This window comes from Erythrolamprus reginae, chromosome 7 (assembly GCF_031021105.1).
Source record: "Erythrolamprus reginae isolate rEryReg1 chromosome 7, rEryReg1.hap1, whole genome shotgun sequence".
Classification (NCBI taxonomy): Eukaryota; Metazoa; Chordata; class Lepidosauria; order Squamata; family Dipsadidae; genus Erythrolamprus; species Erythrolamprus reginae.
The window spans coordinates 74634279-74661539 of NC_091956.1; the positions used below are offsets into that span (position 1 = coordinate 74634279).

A 27261-nucleotide genomic window follows, 5' to 3' on the forward strand; every position below is an offset into this window, starting at 1 on the left:
CTACAAGCATAGGCTTTCCAAGCAGAGGCAAGACATGTGGGAGTGCAAAGCCAAGTACCAGCACCTGGAGGCTCAGCTGGCTGAGATGGTCAGCCAGTTCCAGGCCATGATGCAGTCCCACTGGAACAAGGCCCTCTATCTCTTCACCACCAGGGGCCCTTCCCTCCATCCTTCACCCAAAGCCCCACACTAGGAGGTTGAAGTAGACCCCAAGTCAGAACTTCTGCCCCCCTCCAACCCACACAAAAAGACTCAGAAAGGGGAGACTTTGCAGCAACACAACTGTCCATTGCACCTATTCGGCCCAGGCGCCGTAGTTTGAGGACCCTAATTTAGTGCAATATAAAAAATGCAAATAACTTTCCGGGGACCACCAATATTTTCTCGCCAATCATTAGTGGTCCATGGACCCCCAATTGGTGACCCCTGCTCTAGAGGACTGGTGGAATATTTGTGAGAACTGACTAACGGGCCGTAAAAATTACTGCATATTCTTTGCTTACTGTGAAATAAAGCTTCACAGTTCCTTCATTGTATACCAATACAATACAATTATTTTGGGTTACAAACAAAATATGGTGTTCAACTCATGTTTCTTAATCTATGGCAAGGAACTCTGATAAATAAAACTGATGATATACAACTTAATTTTGATTCCATTTACAGTTTAAGTCTTTAATGGAGCACTTTCTCATCCTCCTCCTCATCAGAAAAGAAGACAAATTTATATTTTAAGCAGACCTTTAGAATGAATTTTAGAATGTCTCATTCCCATTTATTTTAAGAAACAAATATTTCACTTTATTTCATTCTTACAACAGCTTATAAAAATATTTGTGCAAACATACACACAGGAGTTTCTTCAATGTATTCCTTCCAAACAGGCTCAAGTAGTATTCCGTTCTATCAAATTCAGCCCAATCTCATTTGTCTGTTTGGCTTGTGAAACAATGTGATACTTTATTAGTTTGTTTTCTCTGTTTATAAGCATTTCATGTAAGTTATTCATTGTCAAAGAAACGTATATGCTTGCTTATTTCTTGAGTCTTTGCCAGTCTCATTTTTTCAGCTTTTGCTATTAGCTATAAAAGAAAGCATATATTGTATTAATTTTTTAATTCAGAAAATAAGAACATTAGCCATTCAACTATTGTTTGAAACAAAAACACATAAAAATAAAATATATACTTTATTTGAGAAAGAACAGTCCAGTTACCCATAGAAAATTTTAATTTTGATTTTAATTAATCACAGCTTACTATTGGCAATTTTATGCCTTTGACTACAGTGTTCCCTCGATTTTCGCAGGTTCGAACTTCGCGAAACGTCTATACCACGGGTTTTCAAAAATATTAATTAAAAAATACTTAGCGGTTTCCCCCCCTATACCACAGTTTTTCCCGCCCGATGACGTCATATGTCATTGCCAAACTTTCATCTGCCTTTAAAAAACATTTTTTAAAATAAACTTTAATAAATAAACATGGTGAGTAATAATCTAAATGGTTGCTAAGGGAATGGGAAATTGTAATTTAGGGGTTTAAAGTGTTAAGGGAAGGCTTGGGATACTGTTCATAGCTAAAAATAGTGTATTTACTTCCGTATCTCTACTTCGCGGAAATTCGACTTTCGCGGGCGGTCTTGGAACGCATCCCCTGCAAAAATCGAGGGAACACTGTATACTCCTTTTCATATTTACCTTCAACTTAACAAAATCCTTCAAAAGGTTGGCTATTTTATCCTCAAATATTTGTTTAAATATTTGCAGAAACTTAGTATGCAACATGATGGAATGGGGATTCAAACTTGGTTTATTTGGTCCCTATTAGTCTACCATTGTTTAGAATACTTTATTTGGCGAAGTGCATTCAGACATGTAGGTGAAACTCGGAAAATTAGAATATTGTGCAAAAGTTAAATCTCAGTAATGCAACTTAAAAGGTGAAAGGTAATATATGAAAGAGTCTCATTATGTAAAAGGTAAGATAGTTCAAGACGCAATTTGTCATAATTGTGATGATTATGGGGTACAGCTTATGAAAAACCCAAAGTCTTGAGATATATTATAGACTAACAAGTATGTCTTGTATGTACTACATATGCGGCATACAAATCTAATTAATAATAATAATAATAATAATAATAATAATAATAATAATAATAATAATAATCGTTTTATAGCAGAATATGATGATGGAAAATCCTGGCAGTAACAAATTTGTTTGCCTTTGAGATGGCACATAATTTTACTACAGAGCCAGTGAATTATCTTAAAACATTAAAGCTGCTTTATATTGATCAATAGTTCTAGCAGCACTAGACGGATCAATTATGTTTAGCTCACAAGGGTTTATTCTGATTGGCATTAGGCCTCAAAAGTCTCAGTGCAACTGAATTTGTGCATCTCCCATTGAACGACTGAACCCCAGAATTATATTAACATCTGTGTATGAATTAGAAATTCCAGATAATTTGTCTTACTTTTTCTGTGCCCCGCTTCTTTTCTCTAGGTTGATTCAGTTTAGCTTGTCGGTCCACCAAGATCTTCTGCCAGTATCTTTGTTCATGGTCACCTTAATACAAATGCATTGAACCAATGTACACAATTTTACTTAACATGTCATGTCAATACATTATTACAGTGATCCCTCGATTTTCGCGGGGGTTGCGTTCCCAGACTGCCCGCGAAAGTCGAATTTCCGCGAAGTAGAGATGCGGAAGTAAAAACACCATTTTTGGCTATGGACAGCCAAAAACTACCCCCGCACACCCTTTTCCAAGACCGCGCAAGGAGCCGGGCTTGAAGTTGGGGGCGGGGAGCGACGAAAGTGCGGAGGCCAGCAAAGATTGTTTTGAATGTCGGCCGCCCCCGCCCCCCCAGCGCCCGATCCACCCCTCTCACTGGCTTTCTTGGGGCACAAGTCCTCCTGCAGCAGCACTGGCGGCTACGGCTTCTCGTCCTCATTCGGCCGCTAGCCGCTCTGAGCGCTTTGAGAATGCCCGCCCCGCCCCTCTCGCAGTCCCTTAGCTGACAGCGCTTTCGTCCCAGCTGTCAGCTAGGGGGCTGCAGGAGAGGCGGGGCAGGCGTTCTCACAGAGAGAGAGCAACAGACAGAGGGAGATAGAAAGGAGAGAGGGAGAGAGAGGGAGAAAGAGAGAGAGAGCAAGAGGGGGGGAGAGTGGAAGGTAGAGAGAGAGAAATGATAGAAAAAAGGGGAGAAAAAAGAGAAATGAGAAAATGATCGAAGCAGAGAATGACAGGAAAGAGAGAGAAAGAGAGAGAGAAGTGACTCTTGGTGATGGCGTATGACGTCATCGGGTGGGAAAAACCGTGGTATAGAAAAAAAAACCGTGGAGTATTTTTTAATTAATATTTTTTGAAAAACCGTGGTATAGCCGTTTCGCGAAGTTTGAACCCGCAAAAATTGAGGGATCACTGTATTCTTACATTAGAAAGATGTTCTTATCACACCCGTAACAATAAAGAAATGTGCACACATGAATAATAGAACTAAACCATGGTGGAAAGAAAACATTTTATGAGAGAAAAGATTGCAATTCTTTTCAAGTTATGTAACATGCATCTTCTTTCTTTCTGTTTGTTTTGTACTGCTGACTGCATGAATAAAAAATATATTTTCAGTAGGAGTCCTTAGTATAAATATTGCCTTAAATCCTATCAAATAGAGTGGAGGAAGAAGTAAAGAGCAAAGAAGAATTCAAAACCTGTTCCTGATTTTACATTCATTAAATATGACTAAGAGGAAGACAGATAAAATACAGCACATACTGTACATAAATTTGAAAAATCACAATTATTAAAAAAAATGAGATCTTCAATTATTTTAGTCCATTCCATCGAAGATCATTTTTTGAATGACCCCACTTTTACACACTTGTTACTAACACATACATGGCCCGTAGCATTTTGAAAACAAGAGCTAAAAATTAAAGGAAAGCAGGGAGAAATTAGGACTTCACTTTTGTTATATAATAATTTTAAGAGTCAGAGAACAAACAATAATGAGGGAATAAGAAACACGGCATTCTTTTTTGTAAAAAAAATCTTTATTGAATATACACATTAAAAAGAACAAGCAAAAAACAAGACATATAGTAATTATCATCACAAATATCATGTTTAAAGAAAAATAAGAGGAAAAGAAGATAGAAGAAAGTAAAGATAAAATATAGTGCAGGAAAGAAGAAAAAATGGTGGTGGTGGGGGAAGAGGGAAAGCCAGCTATTTAGCTAGAACTTCGATGATATTACGACCTCTAATTTGGGTATGTGGTTGGGGTAGATTTCCCTTCAATTTTATCTACTGATCTTGACTCCAATTGGAATGCAGAGTTGGCTGACAATGAGTCAGTCGAGGTGACAGGGGCCCGTCTTAGTCCATCTGTTTGGAATGAGTTTGACTGGTGACACCTGATGTAGTGGACAAGGCCATTGGAGCTGTGAGTTCTGCCACCTGTTTATTGGACCCGTGTCCCTCCTGGCTGGTTTCGGCCAGCAAGGAGGTGACACGGAGCTGGGTCCAGGAGATTACCAATGCTTCTCTGAGGGAGGGGTCCTTCCCGGCTCCCTACAAGGAGGCATTTGTACGCCCCCTCCTCAAGAAGCCCCACAGAGAAAGCTCTTCCCCCAGGACCCGCCAGCCAGCATTGTCCAGTTGATGAGACCCTGAGGAGACCAACTCTGTGGGACCTAACCGGATGCTGGGATTCATACGGCAGAAGGCGGTGTCAGAGATAATTTGGTCCTATGCCATGTAGGGCTTTATAGGTTATAACCAACACTTTGAATTGTGTCCGGAAACCAATTGGCATCCAAAGCAGTCCACGGAGTGATGGAGAGATGTGGGCATATTTTGGAAGGCCCAAAACTGCTCGCGCAGCTGCATCCTGCACGATTTGAAGTTTCCAAACACTCTTCAAAGGTAGCCCCATGTAGAGAGCATTGCAAGTAGTTGAACCTCGAGGTGATAAGAGTGACTGTGAGCAAAGACTCCCTGTCCAAATAGAGCCGGAACTGGTACACCAGGCGAACCTCGGCAAACGCCCCCTTCGCCACAGCCAAAAGATGGTTTTCTAAAGTTAGCTGTGAATCGAGAATGCCCAAGTTGTGGACCCTCTCTGAGGGGGTCAATAATTCCCCCCTCAGGGTAATGGACGGACGTATGGATGTGTCCTTGGGAGGCAGTACCCACAGCCACTCCGTCTGGTCTGGATTGAGCTTGAGCCTGTTGACACCCATCCAGACCCTGACAGCCTCCAGACACCAGCACATTACTTCCACTGCTTCACTGAGTCGACACGTGGAAATGTACAGCTGAGTATCATCAGCATACTGGTGGTAACTCACCCCATGCCCCTGGATGATCTCACCCAGCGGTTTCATGTAGATATTAAAGAGCAGGGGGGAGAGGATCGACCCCTGAGGAACCCCACAAGGTAGGGACCTAGGAGTCGACCTTTGACCCCCTGCTAACACCAACTGCGACCAACCAGAGAGGTAGGAGGAGAACCACTGTAGAACAGTGCCTCCCACTCCCAACTCCTCCAGTCGGCACAGAAGGATACCATGATCGATGGTATCGAAAGCCACTGAGAGGTCAAGAAGAACTAGGACAGAGGATAAACCCCTGTCCCGGGCCTGCCAGAGATCATCCATCGGCGTGACCAAAGCAGATTCCATGCTGTAGTCAGGTCTGAATTCTGACTTTCGAGGGCCTAGATAATCTGCTTCTTCCAAGGACCACTGGAGCTGGAGCGACACCACCTTCTCAACAACCTTCCCCGTAAAGGGAAGGTTGGAGACAGGACGATAGTTATTAAATACGTCTGGGTCCATGGAAGGGAGCCCCAGCCCTCTGGAATCAACTCCCCCCAGAGATTTGCACTGCCCCCACCCTCCTTGCCTTCCATAAGAATTTGAAAACACATTTATGTCGCCAGGCTTGGGGTCATCAGACCCTAGCTTCTGCCCAATGAATGTATCTGGCATGAGAGTATGTGTGTGACTTTTGGATTTTACGGTAAATGTTTAGTTTTAAGAAATTTTTTAAAGTTATTATCCTATTAATTGGCCCAGAATGTTTTATCTATTGTATTTTTTATTAAAATGTTGTAAGCCACCCCGAGACCTCGGAGAGGGGCGGCATATAAGTCAAATTAATAAATAAATAAAATAAATAAATTGGCATTCCAGGCAAATTGTAATCCGTATTAACAGTGATTCTCTTTTTAACAAAGGGAAATAATGTACATGGTTTAATTATCAGACGTAAGCATAAAAGTGATGTTAGATTTGGAAAATCTAACTGTTTTTATATGTTGTACACTGCAGATTCCAGAAGAAATTGGACGGTCTATAAATTAAATAAATGAAATGAAATTAAAAAAAAATTAAAATTCTGGGGGGAAAATACCAGAATATCCAAAGTCATAACCTTAACAAATGTAAAAACAGTCCCAAAATTGATGCAATCTGTGCACACCACATAAATATAAAATGTATAAAACTCACCTGTCAGGATCTCAAGTTTCCAGTTGTTCTTTGTCTGCAGATCTTTATGAGAGTTCATTAAAAGTTGTGCATCTCCAGGTGTTTTCACCCGTACATGACATTCTGTATCTCCTTCCAACAGATCAACGTAAGCAACATCAGCAAGGGTTGTTAGCATGTCCTATAATGAAATGGATGTACCACAACAGATATTATAATCTCTTCTTAACTTACCATATGTACTTGTTAAGAAAAGAGGGAAAAAAACAATATTTTTTACTCACACAGTAGAGACAAAAATATACCCCCAAAAAGCAAATGCTGCAAATTTAGAAAAATATAATTGACTGCAATATAACAACAACAACAACAATAATAATAATAATAATATTAAAACTACTGTGGGACTTCCGACTTCAGACTGACCAAATTCTGAAGCATAACACACCAGACATTGTGATCGTGGAGAAAAAGAAAGTATGGATCATCGACATCGCAATCCCAGGGGACAGCAGAATTGAGGAGAAGCAGCTAGAGAAATTAGTGAAATACGAAGATCTAAAAATCGAGCTGCAACGACTCTGGCATAAGCCAGTGAAAGTGGTCCCAGTGGTACTTGGCACGCTGGGTGCAGTACCAAAGGATCTCAGCGGACATTTGAAATCGATCGGAATTGACAAAATCTCCATCTGTCAATTGCAAAAGGCCGCTTTACTGGGATCGGCAAACATAATTCGCCGCTACATCACGCGGGCCTAGGTGCCTGGAAAGCGCCCGACTGGTGATGAAATACGAAATCCAGCATAGTGATCTTGTTTGCTGTGTTGTACTGACATAACAATAATAATAATTTATTAGATTTGTATGCCGCCCCTCTCCAAAGACTCGGGGCGGCTCACAACATAACAATAGTACAATACATTACAAATCTAATATTAAAATTTAAAAAGTCAATTAAAAAACATTAATATAAAATAATCAATATCATAAAATCACAACTATGCACTCGTACACTCTCAACCCAATTAAACAGACTACAGAGGTCAGAGAAACAACGAAGGGGGGAGGTAATCATCCCCCCGCCTGGCGACAGAAGTGATAATGCTCAAGAAATGAGAAAGAATTCCATTTATATCTTTATCTTTGTGAAATATATTTTTACCTCCTTTGCTCCATCTCTTTTTATTTTTCTCCACAAGTTGCACTCATATATCAATATATATACCTTAAAATATATAAAATACTTACATATATGCATACATTTTAAATTAGTCAGCCATTAAACAATACCTTATTTTGCACCAATTTTCAGCGCCTATTTATCAGTCTGTCTCTTGCACTCTCCTCCCTCCACCTTCATCTATTCCTACTTTCTTACTCTTTCATTCCCCCTCTTACTTCCTCCACTCATTCATCTCTCGGCTACCTCTCTTCCTTCATCTGCCCTTTGTTTCCATCTATACCTTCTCTCTCTTTTTCTCCTTTCTCCTTCCTTCCACTCCTTCTCCTCTCCCTTCTTCTAATTGTTCTGACATTTCTTTATATAATTCTATTGGGAGCCCAGCTGATCCTGGGGACTTATTATTTTGCTTTTTAATTGCCTTCCTCAATTCCACTAATTTCTTTGTTTAACATACTTCAGGTACTTTTATGACTTAAAAAGAATTCACTTGCAAGGCAAGCAACTCTTTAACAGCTAAGTAATTGAATTCTTTTTTTTAAATGAACTCTACTTCTTCAGTTAAATAATCCAGAAATAAAGATTATTTAAATCATGTGTGTCATTACAGTAGCCGACAATCAGATTTTATACAAAGTCATAATCACACTCCTCTCTCCGGAAGATAGTTCATAAATGTGGAAAAAAAAAGATATTCCAAGAAAAAGATAATTGAACATTACCTTGATGTGTTTCCTGCCTGGCAGTGGCTCAATAGCAAGGATTTTCACAATCACTCCCTTCTCAAATTGGGGTCCCATTGGATGAATCTTCTCAGTAGGAGCCAAATCTTTCTTGCTGATACCTATTAATTGGAAAAAGAACAACGTTAATGGAAATTCTTAATTTGGTCTCGCAATAAACATATGATTTCATGTATGGAATGGAATAGTATTGCTAGACCTAAGTACTTTTTTGTTATGGTTTGGTATAATCAGATTACTATTGATAGTGGCAATGCCTAACAATACTTAGAAAGATTTGTAAATGCTACTATTATACTAAATACATCCTCCCATCAATTTTTTTGAACTAGATAACATATATGTATTAATAATATTTTTAGAAAGACTTTTTACAGGTAATATTACCAAAAATATCTCAACAAGTAAGTTTACTAACATTATTAATTTAGTTAATTTTAACTTTTTAAAGTTAATTGATTCTGGAAGAAAATCTCTATGAGAGACCTTCAGCCTTTTCTGAATGATTAATGACTATGAATAAGTTTGATTCTTTTCAATTAAATGGCCAGGGAATCAAGTTACAAAATTATTTGTGTAATCAATATGTAAACAGTCACCTGTTTGAGTTACCTTAAATTGGACTGGAGAATGGAAAGTCAAAGAGATGGGAGGGGGGAGACAAAGGAAGAAGGAAGGAGGGAGGGAGGGAGAGAGAGAGAGAGAAAGAGAGAGAGAGAGAGAGAGAAACTACAGACTTATGAACACATGTTCAATCTTAGAATGTGTTTTCATTATCATAACGCAGCCCCAGGTTCTTTCATCTACAACCCATTCTAATGAAAGTAGACATTCAAACTAATTTAATAAATAGGGGAATATTTTAATTTAAATTATTACTAAGGTTTAACAAGCAAAAGACATATTGTAAATAATAAACTGTCCACGCTAGTTAAAGGAAAGCACATACAAAACTGAATCTGTTCTAGATGTCGTCAATAGTGCTTAAAAATAATCACTTACTTCTAATTATTTCTATTGAGGTACAGAAAACACTTAGCTAATTGATTACAAAACATGTATAAGCATTGCAGACAAATATTGCCAACTATAGTTTAACATTATTTGTTTGAACAGAAAGAAACTTGTGCAAAACGTCAGTATCTCCCTCTACTGTCTTCCTGAACATTTATAAGTGCAAGAATGTCATTTATTGTTACCGTTCTAGAATGTTTACCAGTAATTTTGCTTTTAAAAAGGCAAAATGTGATAATTAAATCAAGATTTAAAGGGGGTGGACAATACCAGGCCATAAAATAGTCAACACTGATGCCTGCAGGTTATTGTAGATTACAATGGCTTCCATTCCTCACCAGTAGAGCCATAGGAAACCCCCCTTTGCAGATACAGTGTTCCCTCGATTTTCGCGGGGGATGCGTTCTGAGACCGCCCGCGAAAGTCAAATTTCCGCGAAGTGGAGATGCGGAAGTAAATACACAATTTTTGGCTATGAACAGTATCACAAGCCTTCGCTTAACACTTTAAACCCCTAAATTTCCCATTCCCTTAGCAACCATTTAGATTATTACTCACCATGTTTATTTATTATAGTTTATTAAAAAAAATATTTATTAAAGGCAGATGAAAGTTTGGTGATGACATATGATGTCATCGGGCGGGGAAAAACGTGGTATAGGGAAAAAACCCGCAAAGTATTTTTTAATTAATATTTTTGAAAAACCCGTGGTATGGACTTTTCGCGAACTTTGAACCCGTGAAAATCGAGGGACCACTGTACATGAAATCTTTCCTGTTCAATCAGCAGGATTTTCTATTTTATTTATGTAATTCATGTAATTCATTGAATGCCTCTGGGTGGCTCATATCATTAACACCCAAATACAAAGACATTACAATATTAAAAACATTAACAAGAATTGAGTAAGCAAGGAACCAGTATATGAGCAGGATGGGATTCCTCTTCCGTGTCCTTCAGGGTGGAATTCCTCCATAGGGGCCTCAAGCCAACCAACAGGGCCAGGTTTTCAGTCCCTTTTGGAAGGCCAAAATGGTGAGAGCAGATCTCATCCCCAGACAAGGTGGAGATTGCACTGGTTGATGTGCTATGAAATGTGAACATCCTTTGCCAGAAGGTCCTAAAATGAACAAGTCCTCCATGCCCCAAATCTATCTTCACTCCATGGAAATCTGTGTTATTTTATTAAAATAAACCAACTTTGCAATACAATTTAAAAATTGAGTGCATATGTTTCTCAATTTTTCTTAAAACTATAAGCTCGCCCTTAAAAAAGAAACACAAGGAATTCACAATTATGTTTACATTTGCCATTTCTTGTTGCAGAGTCATCTGCAGTGCAGCCATCTGATTCCATTGTTTCAAGGGGCGCAATGCTTGCTTTGGTCATTGCCTTTTTCAGGGAGGACATGCTGGCTTTCTGTAGGGTCAAATACTCTTGTTTCAGATGCATCCATTCATTCCTACAGAATGGAGAGTGGAAAATGGTAACACAAAGGTTGGAAATGATGGGAAACAAAATGCTGAATGTAAAAAGAATGGAATGTCTTTTGTATACAGGGATTATTTCTCAATATGTTATAACTGGTTCTATGAATATGTTATAACTGGTTCTCCAAACTTGACTGTAAAAAATATGACTTCAGTAACCGAGTTGTTGAAGCGTGGAACTCATTACCGGACTCCATAGTGTCATCCCCAAACCCCCAACACTTTACCCTTAGATTATCTACGGTTGACCTATCCAGATTCCTAAGAGGTCAGTAAGGGGCGAGTACAAGTGCACTAGAGAGCCTTCCGTCCCCTGTCCTATTGCTCTCCTATATCTCCTATACCTTTCTTCTATTCCTATATCTCTTCTTCTATTCTTTCATTGATATGTTCTATTACTTTATCTTCTTTTCTATTATTTCCTAGATATATTTTACTATGAGTATCTCCTCTATAACCTTCATCATGTATTTTACTATGTGTACATAGATATATACCCACTAAAACCCTCATTGTGTATTGAACAAAATAAAGAAATAAATAAAAATAAATAAATGATTATTTAAAACAGAGGTATTCAAACTTGGCAACTTTAAGACTTGTGGACTTCAACTCCCAGAATTATGGATTGTGGACTTCAACTCCCACATAATTCTTGGAGTTGAAGTTCACAAGTCGTAAAGTTGCCAAGTTTGGGAATCCCTGATTTAAAAGAAAGAGAGGCTAAAACACTTATTCATACAGAAGCATATATTCATACAGAAGGCAAATGAACTTTTTGAAGTTCATTTATCTGGAAATACCTGAATGTACTTAAAGCTCATATACTTGAGAAAATTGGTATATTTATCAGAAAATTGATTACATAATTCTTTTCGATTTGTTTCTAAAATACTAAAAAAATATGTGATCCAATTTCTAGATATATTTTGGATTGATCTTAAAACCATAAGCAATTGTGTATTTTATATTGCTATACAGAGATTAGTTATTTGTATTTGTATTTATTAGATTTGTATGCCACCTCTCTCCGAAGACTCGGGGCGGCTAACAACAATATAAAAAGACAATATAAACAGTTTTCTTAAACACTTATGCATTAACTGTTTAAGAAAACTTAAATACTGTGTAAAAATTTGCTTGGATATTTACTTGTTTTAGAGATCACTAGATCAAAGTTTGAATACACATATTCGGTGACAATAAACATTGCTATAGTCCTGAACGAACAGTACTTATGACAGGTCCTTGAAGTTCTCGACACCCCAGCATCCACAGTCACCTGATCACGATCTGGGCACTTAGCAGTTGGTTCACACTTAAGATGGCTGCAGTGTCCCCCAGTCACATAATTGCAATCTGGAACCTTCTCTGCTGGCTTCCCATAACCAAAACAAATGGGGAAGCCAGCAGAGAAGATTGCCAATCAGTCTGGTAAATCAATTACACTTTCCCCCATCTAGCAAAGCTAGCCATCTTTCAGCTCCACTTGCACCATGCTTCATCTTGCTTATTCATTCCCACCTGGCAGAGGCCTATGCTGCCTATCAGCCTGTTTGTGATACACCAGATTACCAAATGCTGGCTGGGGAATTCTGGGAGTTGAAGTCCAGATATCTTCAAGTTGCCAAGGTTGGGAAACACTGGGCTAAACAACTCACAATCCTCCTTAATGATGGGGAGTCTGCGGAGACGGGTGGCATACAAATGTAATAAATAATTTAATAAATAATAATAATTGCTAGGATTGCCATCACTAAGCAATCCCATTTGCCATCCCTAAGCTGTAGTCTATTTTTTTTTATTTGCTTGTATAGATTAAAGAACAAGTAAGTGATTTCTGGATTGCAGGTATATTCCAGACTGAAAAAATATCATTCAAATAGGGGTTACTGAACTATATATTTTTTAATGTAGTTTATTTTATTTTCTTCTAACACAGTTAACTGTATTGCCCAACATACAGTTTGCAGTAGAAGAATGAGAAATTCATATTTACACTATCAAGTTCTCCTTAGCTACCAAAACACTTTCCTAATATACATTTAAAAATTAAATGAGCATTTTACACAAGAAAAAAAGTTTATAAGTTCTTTTCTTTAAAAAGAAAAAAGATCTATAAAAATGAAGTATATCAGAGTATATGGAAGTACAGTGTTCCCTCGATTTTCGTGGGTTCGAATTTCACAAAAGTCTATACCATGGTTTTTCAAAAATATTAATTAAAAAATACTTCGCGGGTTTTTTGCCTATACCATGTTTTTTCTCGACCAATGACGTCATATGTCATCGCCAAACTTTCATCTGCCTTTAATAAATATTTTTTTAAATAAACTTTAATAAATAAACATGATGAGTAATAATCTAAATGGTTGCTAAGGGAATGGGAAATTGCAATTCAGGCTTTAAAGTGTTACGGGAAGGTTTGTGATACTGTTCATAGCCAAAAATAGTGTATTTACTTCCGCATCTCTACTTCGCGGAAATTTAACTTTCACGGGCGGTCTCGGAACGCATCCCCTGTGAAATTCGAGGCAACACTGTATATGGAAAAATTTATGGGACAGGAACTACAGGAATAACTGGTACAGGTTAAATGCTTAAGATTGCTTTGCCATCTACAATACTAACATTTTACAAATCATTAATTCAATCAGAAAAAAATGACATTAATTAACAAGCCTTTAGCACTTGTTATCCCACCTTCCTGATCAACAATGCCAGGCAAACATACTATTATTTCATCAGAAACAATAAACATACTAGTTACCGTTCTCTAATATTTTAACATACTTTGAGAGAACTCTCAGCGGAATAACTTCTTCTCCCATCTTGTGTCTCTCTTTATGTTTCTTCTTGTGTTTTCTTTTAGTCTTTGAAAGAGAGGTTTCTTTCTTATCACCAATCTCTCTCTCTTCTTCAGTAGAAATTTCTAAATAAAAATTAGTTAAAACTTTACTATAAACAGCTTGCAAGGAGTTCAGGTCAGTGTATTTGGTTCTCTCATATGCAATTTCAGTTTCCGGTCACAATTCAAAATGTTTGTTATGACCTATGAAGCCCTTCATGGCACCGGACCAGATTATCTCCGGGACTGCCTTCTGCTGCATGAATCCCAGCGACCGATTAGGTCCCACAGAGTGGGCCTTCTTCGGGTCCCATCAACTAAACAATGTCGTTTGGCGGGACCCAGGGGAAGAGCCTTCTCTGTGGCAGCCCCAGCCCTCTAGAACCAACTCCCTCCAGAGATCAGAATTGCCCCCACCTTCCTCACCTTTCGTAAGCTCCTTAAAACCCACCTCTGCCGTCAGGCATGGGGGAACTGAGATGTTCTTTCCCCCTGGGCCTCTACAGTTTATGCATGTCTGGTTTTTATAATAAGAGTTTGTAGTTGTTTTATTATTGGATTGCTACATATTGTTTTTATCACTGGTGTTAGCCGCCCCAAGTCCACGGAGAGGGGTGGCATATAAATCCAATAAATTAAATTAAATTAAATTAGATAGATAGATAAATAAATAAATGTAATTCTATATTGTAGAATAACTGATTAAGGTTACCCCATGATTATTATGACTGAACTTTGCTTTCTCCAACCCAGAGTGATGCACTTAAACTGGCATTTTGATTAATTTTAAGACACATCTGGCATCACAAGCAGTAAAATCCTCTTTTTAAATCTCATGTTAAATTTCTAGCCTAATGCAAACATCTTGAAAACATCATGTATGCATTTGGAAATACAGAATTGCAAATATGTACCCATTAATAAATCTTTTTAAGCACCCTATGGATCACATAATGGGATTTTCTGTTCCTATTCACTGGATCAGGGCTGTCAAACTCCCGGCCCGCAGGCTGGATTCATCGTGCCACATCCAATTAAGCAAAGGGGGGGGGGAAAGCCCCCATACGTCATGTGATGTCGCTGTGACAGCATGTGTTTGATATCCCTGCACTAGATACATAAAACACATTGCTACATATGGATATGAAAACATTCAACATTTGGTCCGCTGTCAGAATGACATCAGGGGGATGGTGACAGTGGATCCAACCTATAAATTATACTGGAAAAAATTAACAAAATTATTTTCTTTTTCCTACTTTCATCATTATTTATTTATTATTTATTATTTATTAATCAGATTTGTATGCTGCCCCTCTCCGCAGACTCGGGGCGGCTCACAGCAATAATAGTACAATGTAAACAAATCTAATATTTAAGTTTAAGTTAATTTAAAACCCCAATTTAAAAACTAATCACATACTAGCATACCATGCATAAATTTTATAAGCCTAGGGGGAGGGAAAGTATCAATTCCCCCATGCCTGACGACAGAGGTGGGTTTTAAGGAGCTTACGAAAGGCAAGGAGAGTGGGGGCAACTCTGATATCTGGGGGGAGTTGGTTCCAAAGGGTCGGGGCCGAAACAGGGAAGGCTCTTCTCCAAGAGTCATACCAAAAATAGGATTTTCTTTCCCTTTTTCAAGCTGGAACAAGTTTTTATTCTCTTTTATAAAAGCATTAGCGTCACTATATATTATTTTTACTAATTAGGGTTAATTAGAAAATCAGTAGGAAATATTAGCAATATAAAACCACCTTTGGAATCCTCCAGCCCTGCCGATTGCTCCTTTGCAGAATAAACATTATCTTTCTGAGACATTTTCTTCATTTTCACAACTGACACCTCTCCATCCCCAGAGCGATTCCGTTTTCTCTTTCCTGATCTAGTTTCTCCTAGGCCCGAGCTTTGTGTTCTATCAAGTTTCTTCTTTTCTCTCTTTGAAGAGTGTCGTTGGGTTTCCGATAATTCTGTTTCAGAACTCTCTGATACTGTCCTATGACTTTTGGTGCATTCTGTAGAAGTAGCCATACATACATCTTTCGCTCCAGTATTTGGTTGGCTGTTTTCCTTCTTTGTTTTAGATTTTTTCTTTTTCTTCTTCTTTTTTTCTTCTTTTTCTTGCAAAAGAAAGAACATTTGTCTCAATAGTCTGAATAAATTACATTTTTGCCCACTTTGATTCCAAGGAGTATATGGAGGTGTTTATGGCTATTTATTTATTAAATTTATTTGCCACCCTTCAGCAGCTAAGCAGTATAATAAACATTAAAAATATTAAAATAATTGAATATAAAATAACGGAACAGACCAAATGAAATCATTAACACAAGATGGGAAAAGAGGCAGCCAGGTATATGGAAGAGGGGGGAAGAAGGATTAACTTTTAATTAGTCAACCACCTCCAGTGTGAAACTCCCCCATTCAGACCTCAAACCATCTGGCAGAACCAGATGTTAAGGTTCTTACAAAAAGACAAGGGGGTGGGAGCCAATCTTATTTCAAGAGGCTCCAAGGGATGGCATAGAAATCCAATCAATCAATCAATCAATCAATCAATCAAATATTCCAATCTCCTCCTATGAGTTTTCACAATTCCCCTACTCAGTGAAGATTAAGGACTGTAATAAAACTAAACATCATCAAATTAATACTTACCAACTACCGTAGTATCACTTGTAGGCAATGCGGGAACAACTTTGTTTTTTACTGTTTTGGGAAACATACCAGGTTTTCTGGGTGCATCTTCTGGTGGGTTATTCAAGTACTAAAAATGCAAAAGTCAGATAATATGTTATCTATTTAAACACATAACCTATGATGCAGCATACCTAGTCCTTACTTAACGGCCATTTGTAATTATGGCACTGAACAAAGAGAGCTATGTCTGAAGTTATAACAGGATGGACACAATAGAAAAGTCAGGCATTTGATAGCATGCCCCCGTCTTGCAATCCCATTCTGGAACTCCCCTCCCCTGCATCTAAGTCGCCCTGCACAGCAGCACCCAACCACAGCACCAGCGCCTGAAGTAGAAGATTTTCAACAGCCTCAGCCAACTGCCCCTATCCTAAGTCATGACATCAGCCCCAACACCACCACTACCACCCTAAAATACCAGCTGCATCTTTCCACAAGGCTTATCAGCATTGGAGAATGACATGATTCCCCAACCCCTTGCCTGTCAGCCATCACTTGCAAGGATGTGCCATATGTCACTTACCTTCAGATATTTTTCTCTTTGCTATTGAAAGTTCTGCACCACTTATCTTAGAAACATAGAAAACCGACGGCAGAAAAAGACCTCATGGTCCATCTAGTCTGCCCTTATACTATTTCCTGTATTTTATCTTAGGATGGATATATGTTTATCCCAGGTATGTTTAAATTCAGTTACTGTGGATTTATCTACCATGTCTGCTGGAAGTTTGTTCCAAGGATCTACTACTCTTTCAGTAAAATAATATTTTCTCATGTTGCTTTTGGTCTTTCCCCCAACTAACTTCAGATTGTGTCCCCTTGTTCTTGTGTTCACTTTCCCATTAAAAACACTTCCCTCCTGGACCTTATTTAACCCTTTAATATATTTAAATGTTTCAATCATGGCGCCCCTTTTCCTTCTGTCCTCCAGACTATACAGATTGAGTTCATTAAATCTTTCCTGATAAGTTTTATGCTCTTACTTAGTTCCTAGTTGTACCAGGATTTTTTTCTGAAGCCACCTTGAAACCAGTTCTGGTGGAGCTTCAGAAGCCTTCTGAAGCACCGGATAGGGCATACAGACCTCTTAACAGCAGGAGAAAAACACCAGAAGGATTGACCAAGAGGTTCTCTAGTGCCAGTGTCAGGAACTGGGAACTTTAACATTCATGAAGTATTTTTTTAGAATTGTAAATATTTAATTAAATATTTTTAAAATATTAAAAAATATTTAATTGACACTCAACACTGTCAAACTATTAGTCTTCTCATAGTTCCTATCACCTACCACTAAAATCACTGCGTGACTTTAACTTTGTTGTTTAACATTTCCTGATTGTTTATTTGTACCCTATGACTATCATTACGTGTTGTACCTTATGATTCTTGGCGAATGTATCTTGTCTTTTATGTACACTGACAGCACACGCACCAAAGACAAATTCCTTGTGTGTGCAATCACACTTGGCCAATAAAGAATTCTATTCTATTCTATTAAGACATTTTAAGTAGAGCACAGTATCTTCCTTCAGATAATGGATTCTGTACTTTCAAGTTCTATTGCAGTGTGAGTCTTTCAGTAGGTGAACAATTCACACTGAAAGACTAAAAAGATTCAACCTACAACTACAAAAGATTTTAACCACTAAAAAACTCATATCACACTACAAAACGTTTTATAAAAACAGTGCTTTTATAAAAGCTACAACTGTATATATTAAACAACTTAACTAAAGACAAAGCAATGTTTTCAATTGATTATAACTCACCTCAATAGCTTTTTCAGCCTGTTCTTTTGTTTCAAATTCCACAAATGCAAAACCTTTAGAGTCTTTGGAGGTCTTATAGCGAGGAATGCTGACGTAAACTACATTGCCACATTTTCCAAATACTCGTTCAATCCAACTGTGATTGACATTTTTAGGAAGCAATTCCTATAGCAACAGAGTTAGCAACAAACCTAAAGCTACATTTTTATGTAGGCATACACACAAAAACCACCAATTTTGCTTGTATATTTATTTATGTATGAATCATTATACTAATATCTTATCATTAAAAGCAGCAATTAAGTGATGTGCAAACCCAGAAGTGTCACAAATAAATATGGCATCATTTTTATAACTAATTTTGGCAAAGAAATACATTCACACACACACAGGAATGCTCAGTAGTGGGGTAGCAGCAATGGTTTGATTTTGTATTTAACATAAGTACATCTTACAAACGCCTCGTCATACAAACTTTTCGAGATACAAACCCGGAGTTTAAGATTTTTTTGCCTCTTCTTACAAACTATTTTCACCTTACAAACCCACCACCGCCATTGGGATGCCCTGCTTCTAGACTTCCGTTGCCAGCGAAGCACCTGTTTTTGCGCTGCTGGGATTCCCCTGAGGCTCCCCTCCAGACTTTTCTGATGCTGCAGGGAAATCCCAGCAGAGGAATCCCAGCAGCGCAAAAACGGGTGCTTCGCTGGCAACGGAAGTCCAGAGGTTGGGTTTCCCAGCGAGGGGAGCCTCAGTGAAATCACAGCATCGCAAAAACACAGAGGTCCAGAGGTGGGGTTTCGAGGACTTCCGTGTTTTTGTGATGCTGCGATTTCACTGATGCTCCCTTCGCTGGGAAACCCCACCTCTGGATTTCCGTTGCCAGCAAAGCATTTGTTTTTGCGATGCTGGGATTTCCCTGCTGTGATTTCCCCGCAGCATCGCAAAAACACAGAAGTCCGGAGGTGGGGCTTCCCATGGAGGGGAGCCTTAGGGAAATCCTAGCAGCGCAAAAACGAGCGCTTCGGCTGGCAAAAGGGGTGAATTTTGGGCTTGCACGCATTAATTGCTTTTCCATTGATTCCTATGAGAAACATTGTTTTGTCTTACAAACTTTTCACCTTAAGAACCTCGTTCCGGAACCAATTAAGTTTGTAAGACAAGGTATCACTGTAATCTTTTGTCCTATTCACACACAAAAAGCCAAGTAAACTGAAATGTTTACATAACCTAATTAAAGTGCAGTTATAATGGCCAAAAGTGTTTTTTTTAACCAATTTTGATTTCATTCAATGGATTGACTGCTCTCTACCCCATTCTCGCAGGATTAAGAGACGTATTTAAGAAAAGAGGAATCCATGAATCCTGTTTTCTCATAAACTCTTATCCAGTTGCCACTATCCACAGGGGAAAAAAAGTGTTTCCTTAATACTCAGAAATTGAGGAATTTGCTTGAAAGGAGAAAAAAGCTGGCAGACCAAGACTCTCCTGGTTTATGCTGGACAACGTTTATGGTTGTGTTAAAGAGAGCCAAAAATACTATGCCAACTGGCTGAAGTTCTAAACAAGGGCAGTTGGCTTGCAAAAGGTGTTTTAAAATTATGTTTATACCAAAACCATTGAAATACGTAATTGGCTGTTTCTAAGGAAATATTGAAAGTAAAAAAGTGGAAGAAAGTAAGCACTATCTTACCACATATACAGTACGACTATCCACATCTTTCGGCTCATCACCCAAAGGTTGCCGCCTTCTGATCCTGATTCCTTCTAAATCCAGCTGTAAGGTATAAAATTAAATTAAAAATCTGTTCCAAATATTCCCTCCTGTAAAAAGAGTTTTCATACTCACTTCTACAACAGATGAATTTTTAACTGCTCGTGCTATCAGTTTTCTGTCAGTGGTTAATTTTTTCATTTTGTTGAAAGAAATCAGGAGTGATATGTCAACATCTAAAATTAAAAGAATTAAAATTAGCACAGGAGATTGTAATTGGAATTGGTAGAAACTTGCTATACTGATCTTGGGAACTACCGTATATACTCGAGTATAAGCTGACCCGAGTATAAGCCGAGGCACCAGTTTTTGCCACAAAAACGGGGGAAACATATTGACCCGAGTATAAGCCGAGGTTAGAAAATGCAGTGGCTACTGGTAACTTATAAAAATGGGAACCAATAAGATTACATTAATTGAGACATCAGTAGATTAAATGTTTTAGAATATTTTTTTTTTTAAAAAAAACCAGTTAACTAGCTCTGTAAATTTAAAAGAGGGTAAACAAAAGCAATCTGGTAATAACAATAAATTAAAAAGTAAAAAAAGTAGCTCAATCAGCAACCAAGCTAAAACCTATTTCTAAACCTAACCCAGGAGTCTTTAAACTTGACAGTTTTAAGACTAGTGGACTTCAACTCCCAGAATTCCTGCACCAGCCATGCTACTTCAGGAGTAGAAGTTGAAGTCCACAAGCCTTAATTTTTCCAGGTTTGAAGACTCTTGCATTTTTAACCCTAACCCAGGGCTCTTTAAACTTGAGTTTTTAGAAGCCTGGAGAGAGTTCATGCCGTCCTCCCCCACCTTTAGCTTGCTGGCTGGCTCGATCTCCCACCCCTGATCTTCCCTCCTCCTCCTCGTCTCCCTTTATTGCCCCATGTGTTGTTAGGGGAAGCAGATTTGCTAAGGAGATCCACTTGAGACGGCAGCAGGGGAAGGAGGAGGAGGAGAGCCAGAATAACCCACAGCCGCGGGGGAGGAGGAGGAAAGGAAAGAGCTGTCCTCCTCCTCCTTCCCTTGCTGCCATACCAAGTGGATCTCTTTAACAAATCTGCTTCTCTCTTCGGCTGGGGGCTTCTAAAGCCTAGAGAGAGTTCATGCCGGTTCCCCCCCCCTTTAGCTTGCTGGCTCTCTCTTCCTCCGTCTCCCTTTATTGCCCCATGTGTTGTTAGGGGAAGCAGATTTGTTAAAGAGATCCACTTGGTACGGCAGCAGGGGAAGGAGGAGGAGGACAACTCTTTCCTTTCCTCCTCCTTCCCCCGAGGCTGTGGGTTATTCTGGCTCTCCTCCTCCTCCCCCTGCTGCCGTCCCAAGTGGTGATTCAGCGCCCTCTTGTGGTGACCCGAGTATAAGCCGAGGTTGGGTTTTTTCAGCCCATTTTGGGGGCTGAAAAACTTAGCTTATACTGGAGTATATACGGTAATTGATAGAAGAAATGTTCAATTTTTCTGATTGGACAAGAGTTGCAATAGTTGGTTTTAATGAAATTTGAACCATCGAAATAAGATGTTTAAGGGAAACTGATCAGTCATAAGCATAAAATCTCTATTGGATTTTAAATAGTTTACTTTACTAAAACAAAGAAGATATAGAGTAAAATAATACAAAAATGTATACAATATGCTTCTTTTTGGGAACACCCCCCCCGGCACATTTAAGTTTTACAATAAAGCTATGCTTAATTTAATTTATAAATTGTTCCATAATTGATTCTAAAATCTCATTACAATATTCATTACATTTCATATAGCAACTGTACATAAATGCAATGTAACTATCAGATGAGATTTCAGGAAGGAATCCCATTAAAATAATTCTACTACCATAAACACTTCCTATTTGTACAGCAAAACTGATATGGTCTAATATGTTGGTGTCCTATTATATGGATGATGATTATCTTAAAGTCCAAAAATTTAAATTAGTCAGAAAAGCAGCAGAGGGCCAGTTGTTTTTAAATAAACTAAGTATTTAGTTGATGTAGATATCTGTAATAATATGCATGTGCAACAGAAACTGTTTTTCATGAGCATTTGTAAGCCAACGGGGAGTTACTGTGTTTGAATTGGATGTTATATAAATGTAATAAATGAACTGTATTTCTGTAATACAGTGGTACCTCGAGATACGAGTTTAATTCGTTCCGGACCTGGGCTCTTAAGTCGAGCAGCTCTTATCTCGAACGACTTTTCCCCATAGGAATTAATGTAAATAATTTTAATTGGTTCCAGCCCTCAAAAAACTCACAAAGTTAGTCTAAATTATGCAGAAAGACATGTTTTTAATGAAGAAATGTACATGTACATATAAATGAATAATGAAGTTTCTTTCACTTAACTTGTAAACTTTCTTAAACTTTTAAATTTACATATGTTCAACTTCTCTGCCACCCAATCCTGTAGGACAGAGGTCCCCAACCCTTTTTGCACCAGGGACCGGCTTTAAGCGATCAAGAGAAGAATGGGTGAATGAATGGACGGAGGGTGGGAAGGAAGGAAGGAAAGAGGGAAGGGACAGGAACAGAGGAAGGAAGCAAGGAAACTTATGAAAGGGGAGAGTAAGAGAGGAATGAGTGAAGGGAGGGAGGGAAGAAGGTGGGAAGGAGAAAGAAAAGAAGAAATAGAGGAAGGGAAGGTAAAAGAGAGAAAGAAAAAGAGCAAGAAAGAAAGAAAGAAAGCAAGAAAGAAAGAAAGAAAGAAAGGGGGAAGGGACAGGAACAGAGGAAGGAAGCAAGGAAACTTATGAAAGGGGAGAGTAAGAGAGGAATGAGTGAAGGGAGGGAGGGAGGGAAGAAGGTGGGAAGGAGAAAGAAAAGAAGAAATAGAGGAAGGGAAGGTAAAAGAGAGAAAGAAAAAGAGCAAGAAAGAAAGCTGCAAGCACCCCCCCCGAGCCCCCCAGGCCGGCTGCAACCTTTTAAAACACGCGCGCCGCTTCGCAGCTGTCTCCTGAAGCCGAACGCGGAAGTTAGCGTTTGGCTTCAGGAGACAGCTCCTTGGCGCTTGTATCTCGAATTTGGGCTTGTAAGTAGAACAAAAATATCTCTCCCCTCCCAGCTCTTATCTCGAGTTGCTCTTAAGTAGAGCAGCTCTTATGTCGGGGTTCCACTGTAATGTGTTTTTATTGCTAAATAAAAATAAGCAAACTTACATCCATCTCTAGATTTTTCTATTTGTTCTCGGAGAAATTTGTCTTTGTGAAGATTAACATCACCAAACCAGAAGTCAACTTGTTTTGCTATATCTGCAAGCACTTGTTTAACTCTGGATCTTTTCTTTTTTTTATCTCGTTCCTTTCTCTGTTCAGTAGTTTCTTTCTCCATAATTTTGCTTCTTATGTTTTCTGTCTCCATTCCTATCACACTGTCATCTAAAAATAAAGCATAATTGTCATTTTCAACCTAAATGCATTTACTTTATTTATTTATTTATCAGATTTGTATGCCGCCCCTCTCCGCGGACTCAGGGCGGCTCACAGCAATAATAATACAATGTAAACAAATCTAATATTTAAGTTAATTTAAAACCCCAATTTAAGAAACCAATCATACATACAGACATACCATGCATAAATTTTATAAGCCTAGGGGGAGGGAAAGTCTCAATTCCCCCATGCCTGACGACAGAGGTGGGTTTTAAGGAGCTTACGAAAGGCAAGGAGGGTGGGGGCAACTCTGATATCTGGGGGAGTTGGTTCCAAAGGGTCGGGGCTGCCACAGAGAAGGCTCTTCCCCTGGGTCCCGCCAAATGACATTGTTTAGTTGACGGGACCCGGAAAAGGCCAACTCTGTGGGACCTAACTGGTCGCTGGGATTCGTGCGGCCGAAGGCGGATATTTACTTTATATTTACTGTATTTTTTAGACTATAAAACACTCTGAACTATAAGACTTTTGGGAAGGAAAGCAAGGGAAAAAATCTGCTTCTGCCTCCTAGCAATTTTTCTCCTTGTAGCAAACAGCCTGGTTAGTTTCAGCACAGCTGATTTAGCAATAACAGTTGATTGGCGGTTGGATCAGCATCCGAGAATACTGCCTCTCAGTTGTTCCGGCTATGGGGACCGCCACTGCCTATCGCTGCTGCCACCTATTGCCACCTCCACGTGTCCTTTTTTGGCCTCGATGCACCTCATTTTCTGCCCATTCCAGGCTGTGAGGATCGTTCCACCACCTAGCCCCGCCACCTGGAAGGGGTTGAAAATGGGGTGCACCTAGGCAGTGATAGGCAGAGCAATCCTCACAGCCTGGGACAGCTGATAAGTGATATTCTGGGAGGCCCATCCAACTGCTCATCAGCTGCTCGTGCTAAACCAGGCTGTGCTGAAGCTAACGGAGCTATTTGCAGCAAGGAGGCAAATTGCTGGGAAGCAGAGCCCAGTGGATGGGTGGGGCTTCAGCAACATTTGCTCTATAAAGATGCACAGACATTTCCACCGACTATTTGGGGAGAGGTGTGTCTTATACACAAGAAAATATAGTACATTGCACAATATGTTAATTAGCAAGAAGTTATATTTTTCTTAGAAAATATATTTAGAGATGGCTGCTCAGTGGGAAACAACATTTGCAAATATGAAGCTATTAAAAAAAATAACAGCCTGGAAATTTTCAGTAGTCGTTTGCTATTGCCCATTAATCAGATCAACACTATAACATTTTATTTTCTACAATATAGCATTCTGTCAAAACAATAGGGCAAAAAAATGCATTTATTTACATTAGAAAACACAAGCAAAGAATGAACAGAAGTTCTTATTATATTTGCAAGACATACAAGAATCTGAGCAAATATATATTAAAAGAGCAATTTAACAATAAAAAATAACCAGAATTAATAGCACAAGTTCAATTCACACCTTGACTGAGCCAACAGTTCAAGTAAAATATAAAGTGATAGTCTTGGGCTACTAAAAGGGGCCATTTCTGCCATATGCTTTATCCTGAGAATTAAATATTCTTTTGGGCTGGACAGCTACAATCATACAGATAACATGTTCTAAGCAGAGAAAAAAGTGCTCTTCCACATTAGCAAAAGTTTAACTGTTACAAAAGCAATATTCCATGCAACAATCATTCTCATATCTCTTTGCAAGGAGACAATAGTAGATATTTGATATTAGAACCATATGCTAGAATTTATTTTATTTTTTTATCAAATATGCCTAGGATAGTAATAATTTGTAAAAACAAGTAAAAAGTAATGATAAAAGAGGACTATAGGAGAGGGACGGTAGTGATGCGCTTATGCTCACCCCTTACATATTTAAACAAAATGCACTTCCTGACGTGAGATGGCCATTAAGGATAGTGTTATTTCCAATTATAACACCAAAGGAAAGCAAGACTACTGTTCTCCAACTGGGCGCACATACAATACCAATGTAAAATTTATATGTGTGTGTGTGTTTGTGTCCCTGGTAAAGAGCTGAAGGGATTGGGTACTGTAGGCTAGAGGTTAATTTTCTGCCTTATAAGGCAAAGGTTGCACGTTCAGGTCCCAGTGAGGGTATAGCTAGCTGATGAGGCCAAAATAAGGCCTATTTCGATCTATCCTATTCTCCCTTAATTTACAAATTCAGCAAAAACATGTCACACACGCACACACATATTATAATTTCTTATTAACATCTTTTATTTTTCACTATGTAAATATGCAGCTCGCTACATAAATTAATGTATACACTTCACCATCTAATTTTCATAGGCGCCCAAAACACGCCAGTAACTATTGGAAACGCAATGTTTATACTGTTTATCCCGCCTTATTTTGATCTTCGAAGGCACATCTACCCATCTACCTACCTGATTTCTATGCCACCCTATTTCTCGGATTCAGGGCAGCTGAACAAAGTAATGAATAACAAGTAAAAATCTATTTAAAAAAAATTAAAATTAAAAACTCAATATCTTTTTTAAAAACCCGGTCTCTCTATTTTCTATTTTTTTCACCAGAATCAGAAGTTTAATCAAAGTTTTAAAAAACGAAGTCAGCTATCCAGGGAGGACTGAAAATCTCAGCTATCACAAGGTTTTCAAATCTTTCCTTTGCCTGGGAGAAGGGCGGCATGCAAATCTAATATAATAATAATAATAATAATAATAATAATAATAATAACAACAACAACAACAACAACAATGATAATAATAATATTTATTTATTAGATTTGTATGCCATCCCTCTCCGAAGACTCAGAGAGGCTCACAACAATAAAAAGTAGTAATAATAATAATAATAATATTTATTTATTAGATTTGTATGCCATCCCTCTCCGAAGACTATGAGAGGCTCACAACAATAAAATAATAATAATAATAACAACAACAACAGTAATAATAACAAAAACAATAGTACGAACTCTGATCATGCGGGAAGACAAGACATTGTTATGTGCTGTGTGAACGTTTTACTGATATATTTTATTTATTTATTTATTTTATCTGTCATACAAATATAGTATTGTATTGTAGTATGTTTAACATAATATAAGTATAAAGTAGAGATAGCAAAGATAAAAAAAGACATTAGGACAGGAACGGTAGGCACAAATGTGCACTTGTGCACGCCCCTTACAGACCTCTTAGAAAAGGGGCGTGAATATATTATTATAAAAATCAATAAAAATTAAATAAAAAAAGAAATAAAAAATAAAAAAATATAATAAAAATAAAAAAGCGGGAAGACGAGGAGCAGTTGCAGCTGCCTCTCGCGCGCGCTCTCTGAGCAAAGGGCCGAGCTTTGAAAATCCCAAAGAAGCTGCCGAGCCTCGTCGCCCCTTTGAGGCTCCCCAGAACTGACCGGGCTCTGCAGCCGCGGGCGGGAGCCACGGCACAACGTTTCCGGGCGACGCTAAGCGAGGAGTGTCAAGTCTAAAACACCTGAAAGGATCTCACCAGCTCTTCATAAGCGCCCAAACATTGCGTTTCCAATAGTTACTGGCGTGTTTTGCGCTCGAACGGGCACGCCGAGCTGCCCCGAGGAAAAGCAGAGCACCATCAGCAGCCGCGGCAACCTTCACCCACCCCAGCCCGCCGCCGCCGTCCGCATCCCATTGCAAGGGCGCCTCCGGATAACGTCAGCGGCGCCACCATCTCGACAGTTAAAAGGGCTCGCTCAGGGCCCCGCCTCCCTCTCTCCCGTGCAGCACGCGCCTTGCCGATCCCCCCCGCCCCTTAATTCAGGTGCGCGTGCGTAAGGGAAGCCAACGCCCCCTTTTGTTTCCCGCGTGCTCTCGAAATGA

The 27261-nt window shown here is 38.8% G+C and overlaps 1 protein-coding gene across 3 annotated transcripts; it reads right to left on the reverse strand.

Moving 5' to 3' along the window:
• Positions 1 to 774: 774 nt before the first annotated feature.
• On the reverse strand, positions 775 to 27146 carry LARP7 (La ribonucleoprotein 7, transcriptional regulator). Of its 3 annotated transcripts, none has more exons than XM_070757869.1 (13): positions 27044 to 27146; positions 23177 to 23395; positions 20105 to 20205; positions 19949 to 20032; positions 18256 to 18420; positions 16445 to 16553; positions 15544 to 15906; positions 13732 to 13870; positions 10753 to 10910; positions 8412 to 8533; positions 6531 to 6690; positions 2482 to 2573; positions 775 to 1082 (listed from the first exon to the last, which is right to left on the reverse strand). In XM_070757869.1, the coding sequence occupies exons 1-13, from the start codon at positions 27066 to 27068 to the stop codon at positions 1002 to 1004; spliced, it is 1818 nt and encodes a 605-aa protein (XP_070613970.1). In that variant the 5' UTR covers positions 27069 to 27146; the 3' UTR covers positions 775 to 1001. The 3 variants fall into 3 exon arrangements, with proteins under 3 accessions (XP_070613970.1, XP_070613972.1, XP_070613973.1); XM_070757871.1 differs by having other exon boundaries at positions 26915 to 27098; XM_070757872.1 differs by having other exon boundaries at positions 26820 to 27085.
• Positions 27147 to 27261: the final 115 nt, after the last annotated feature.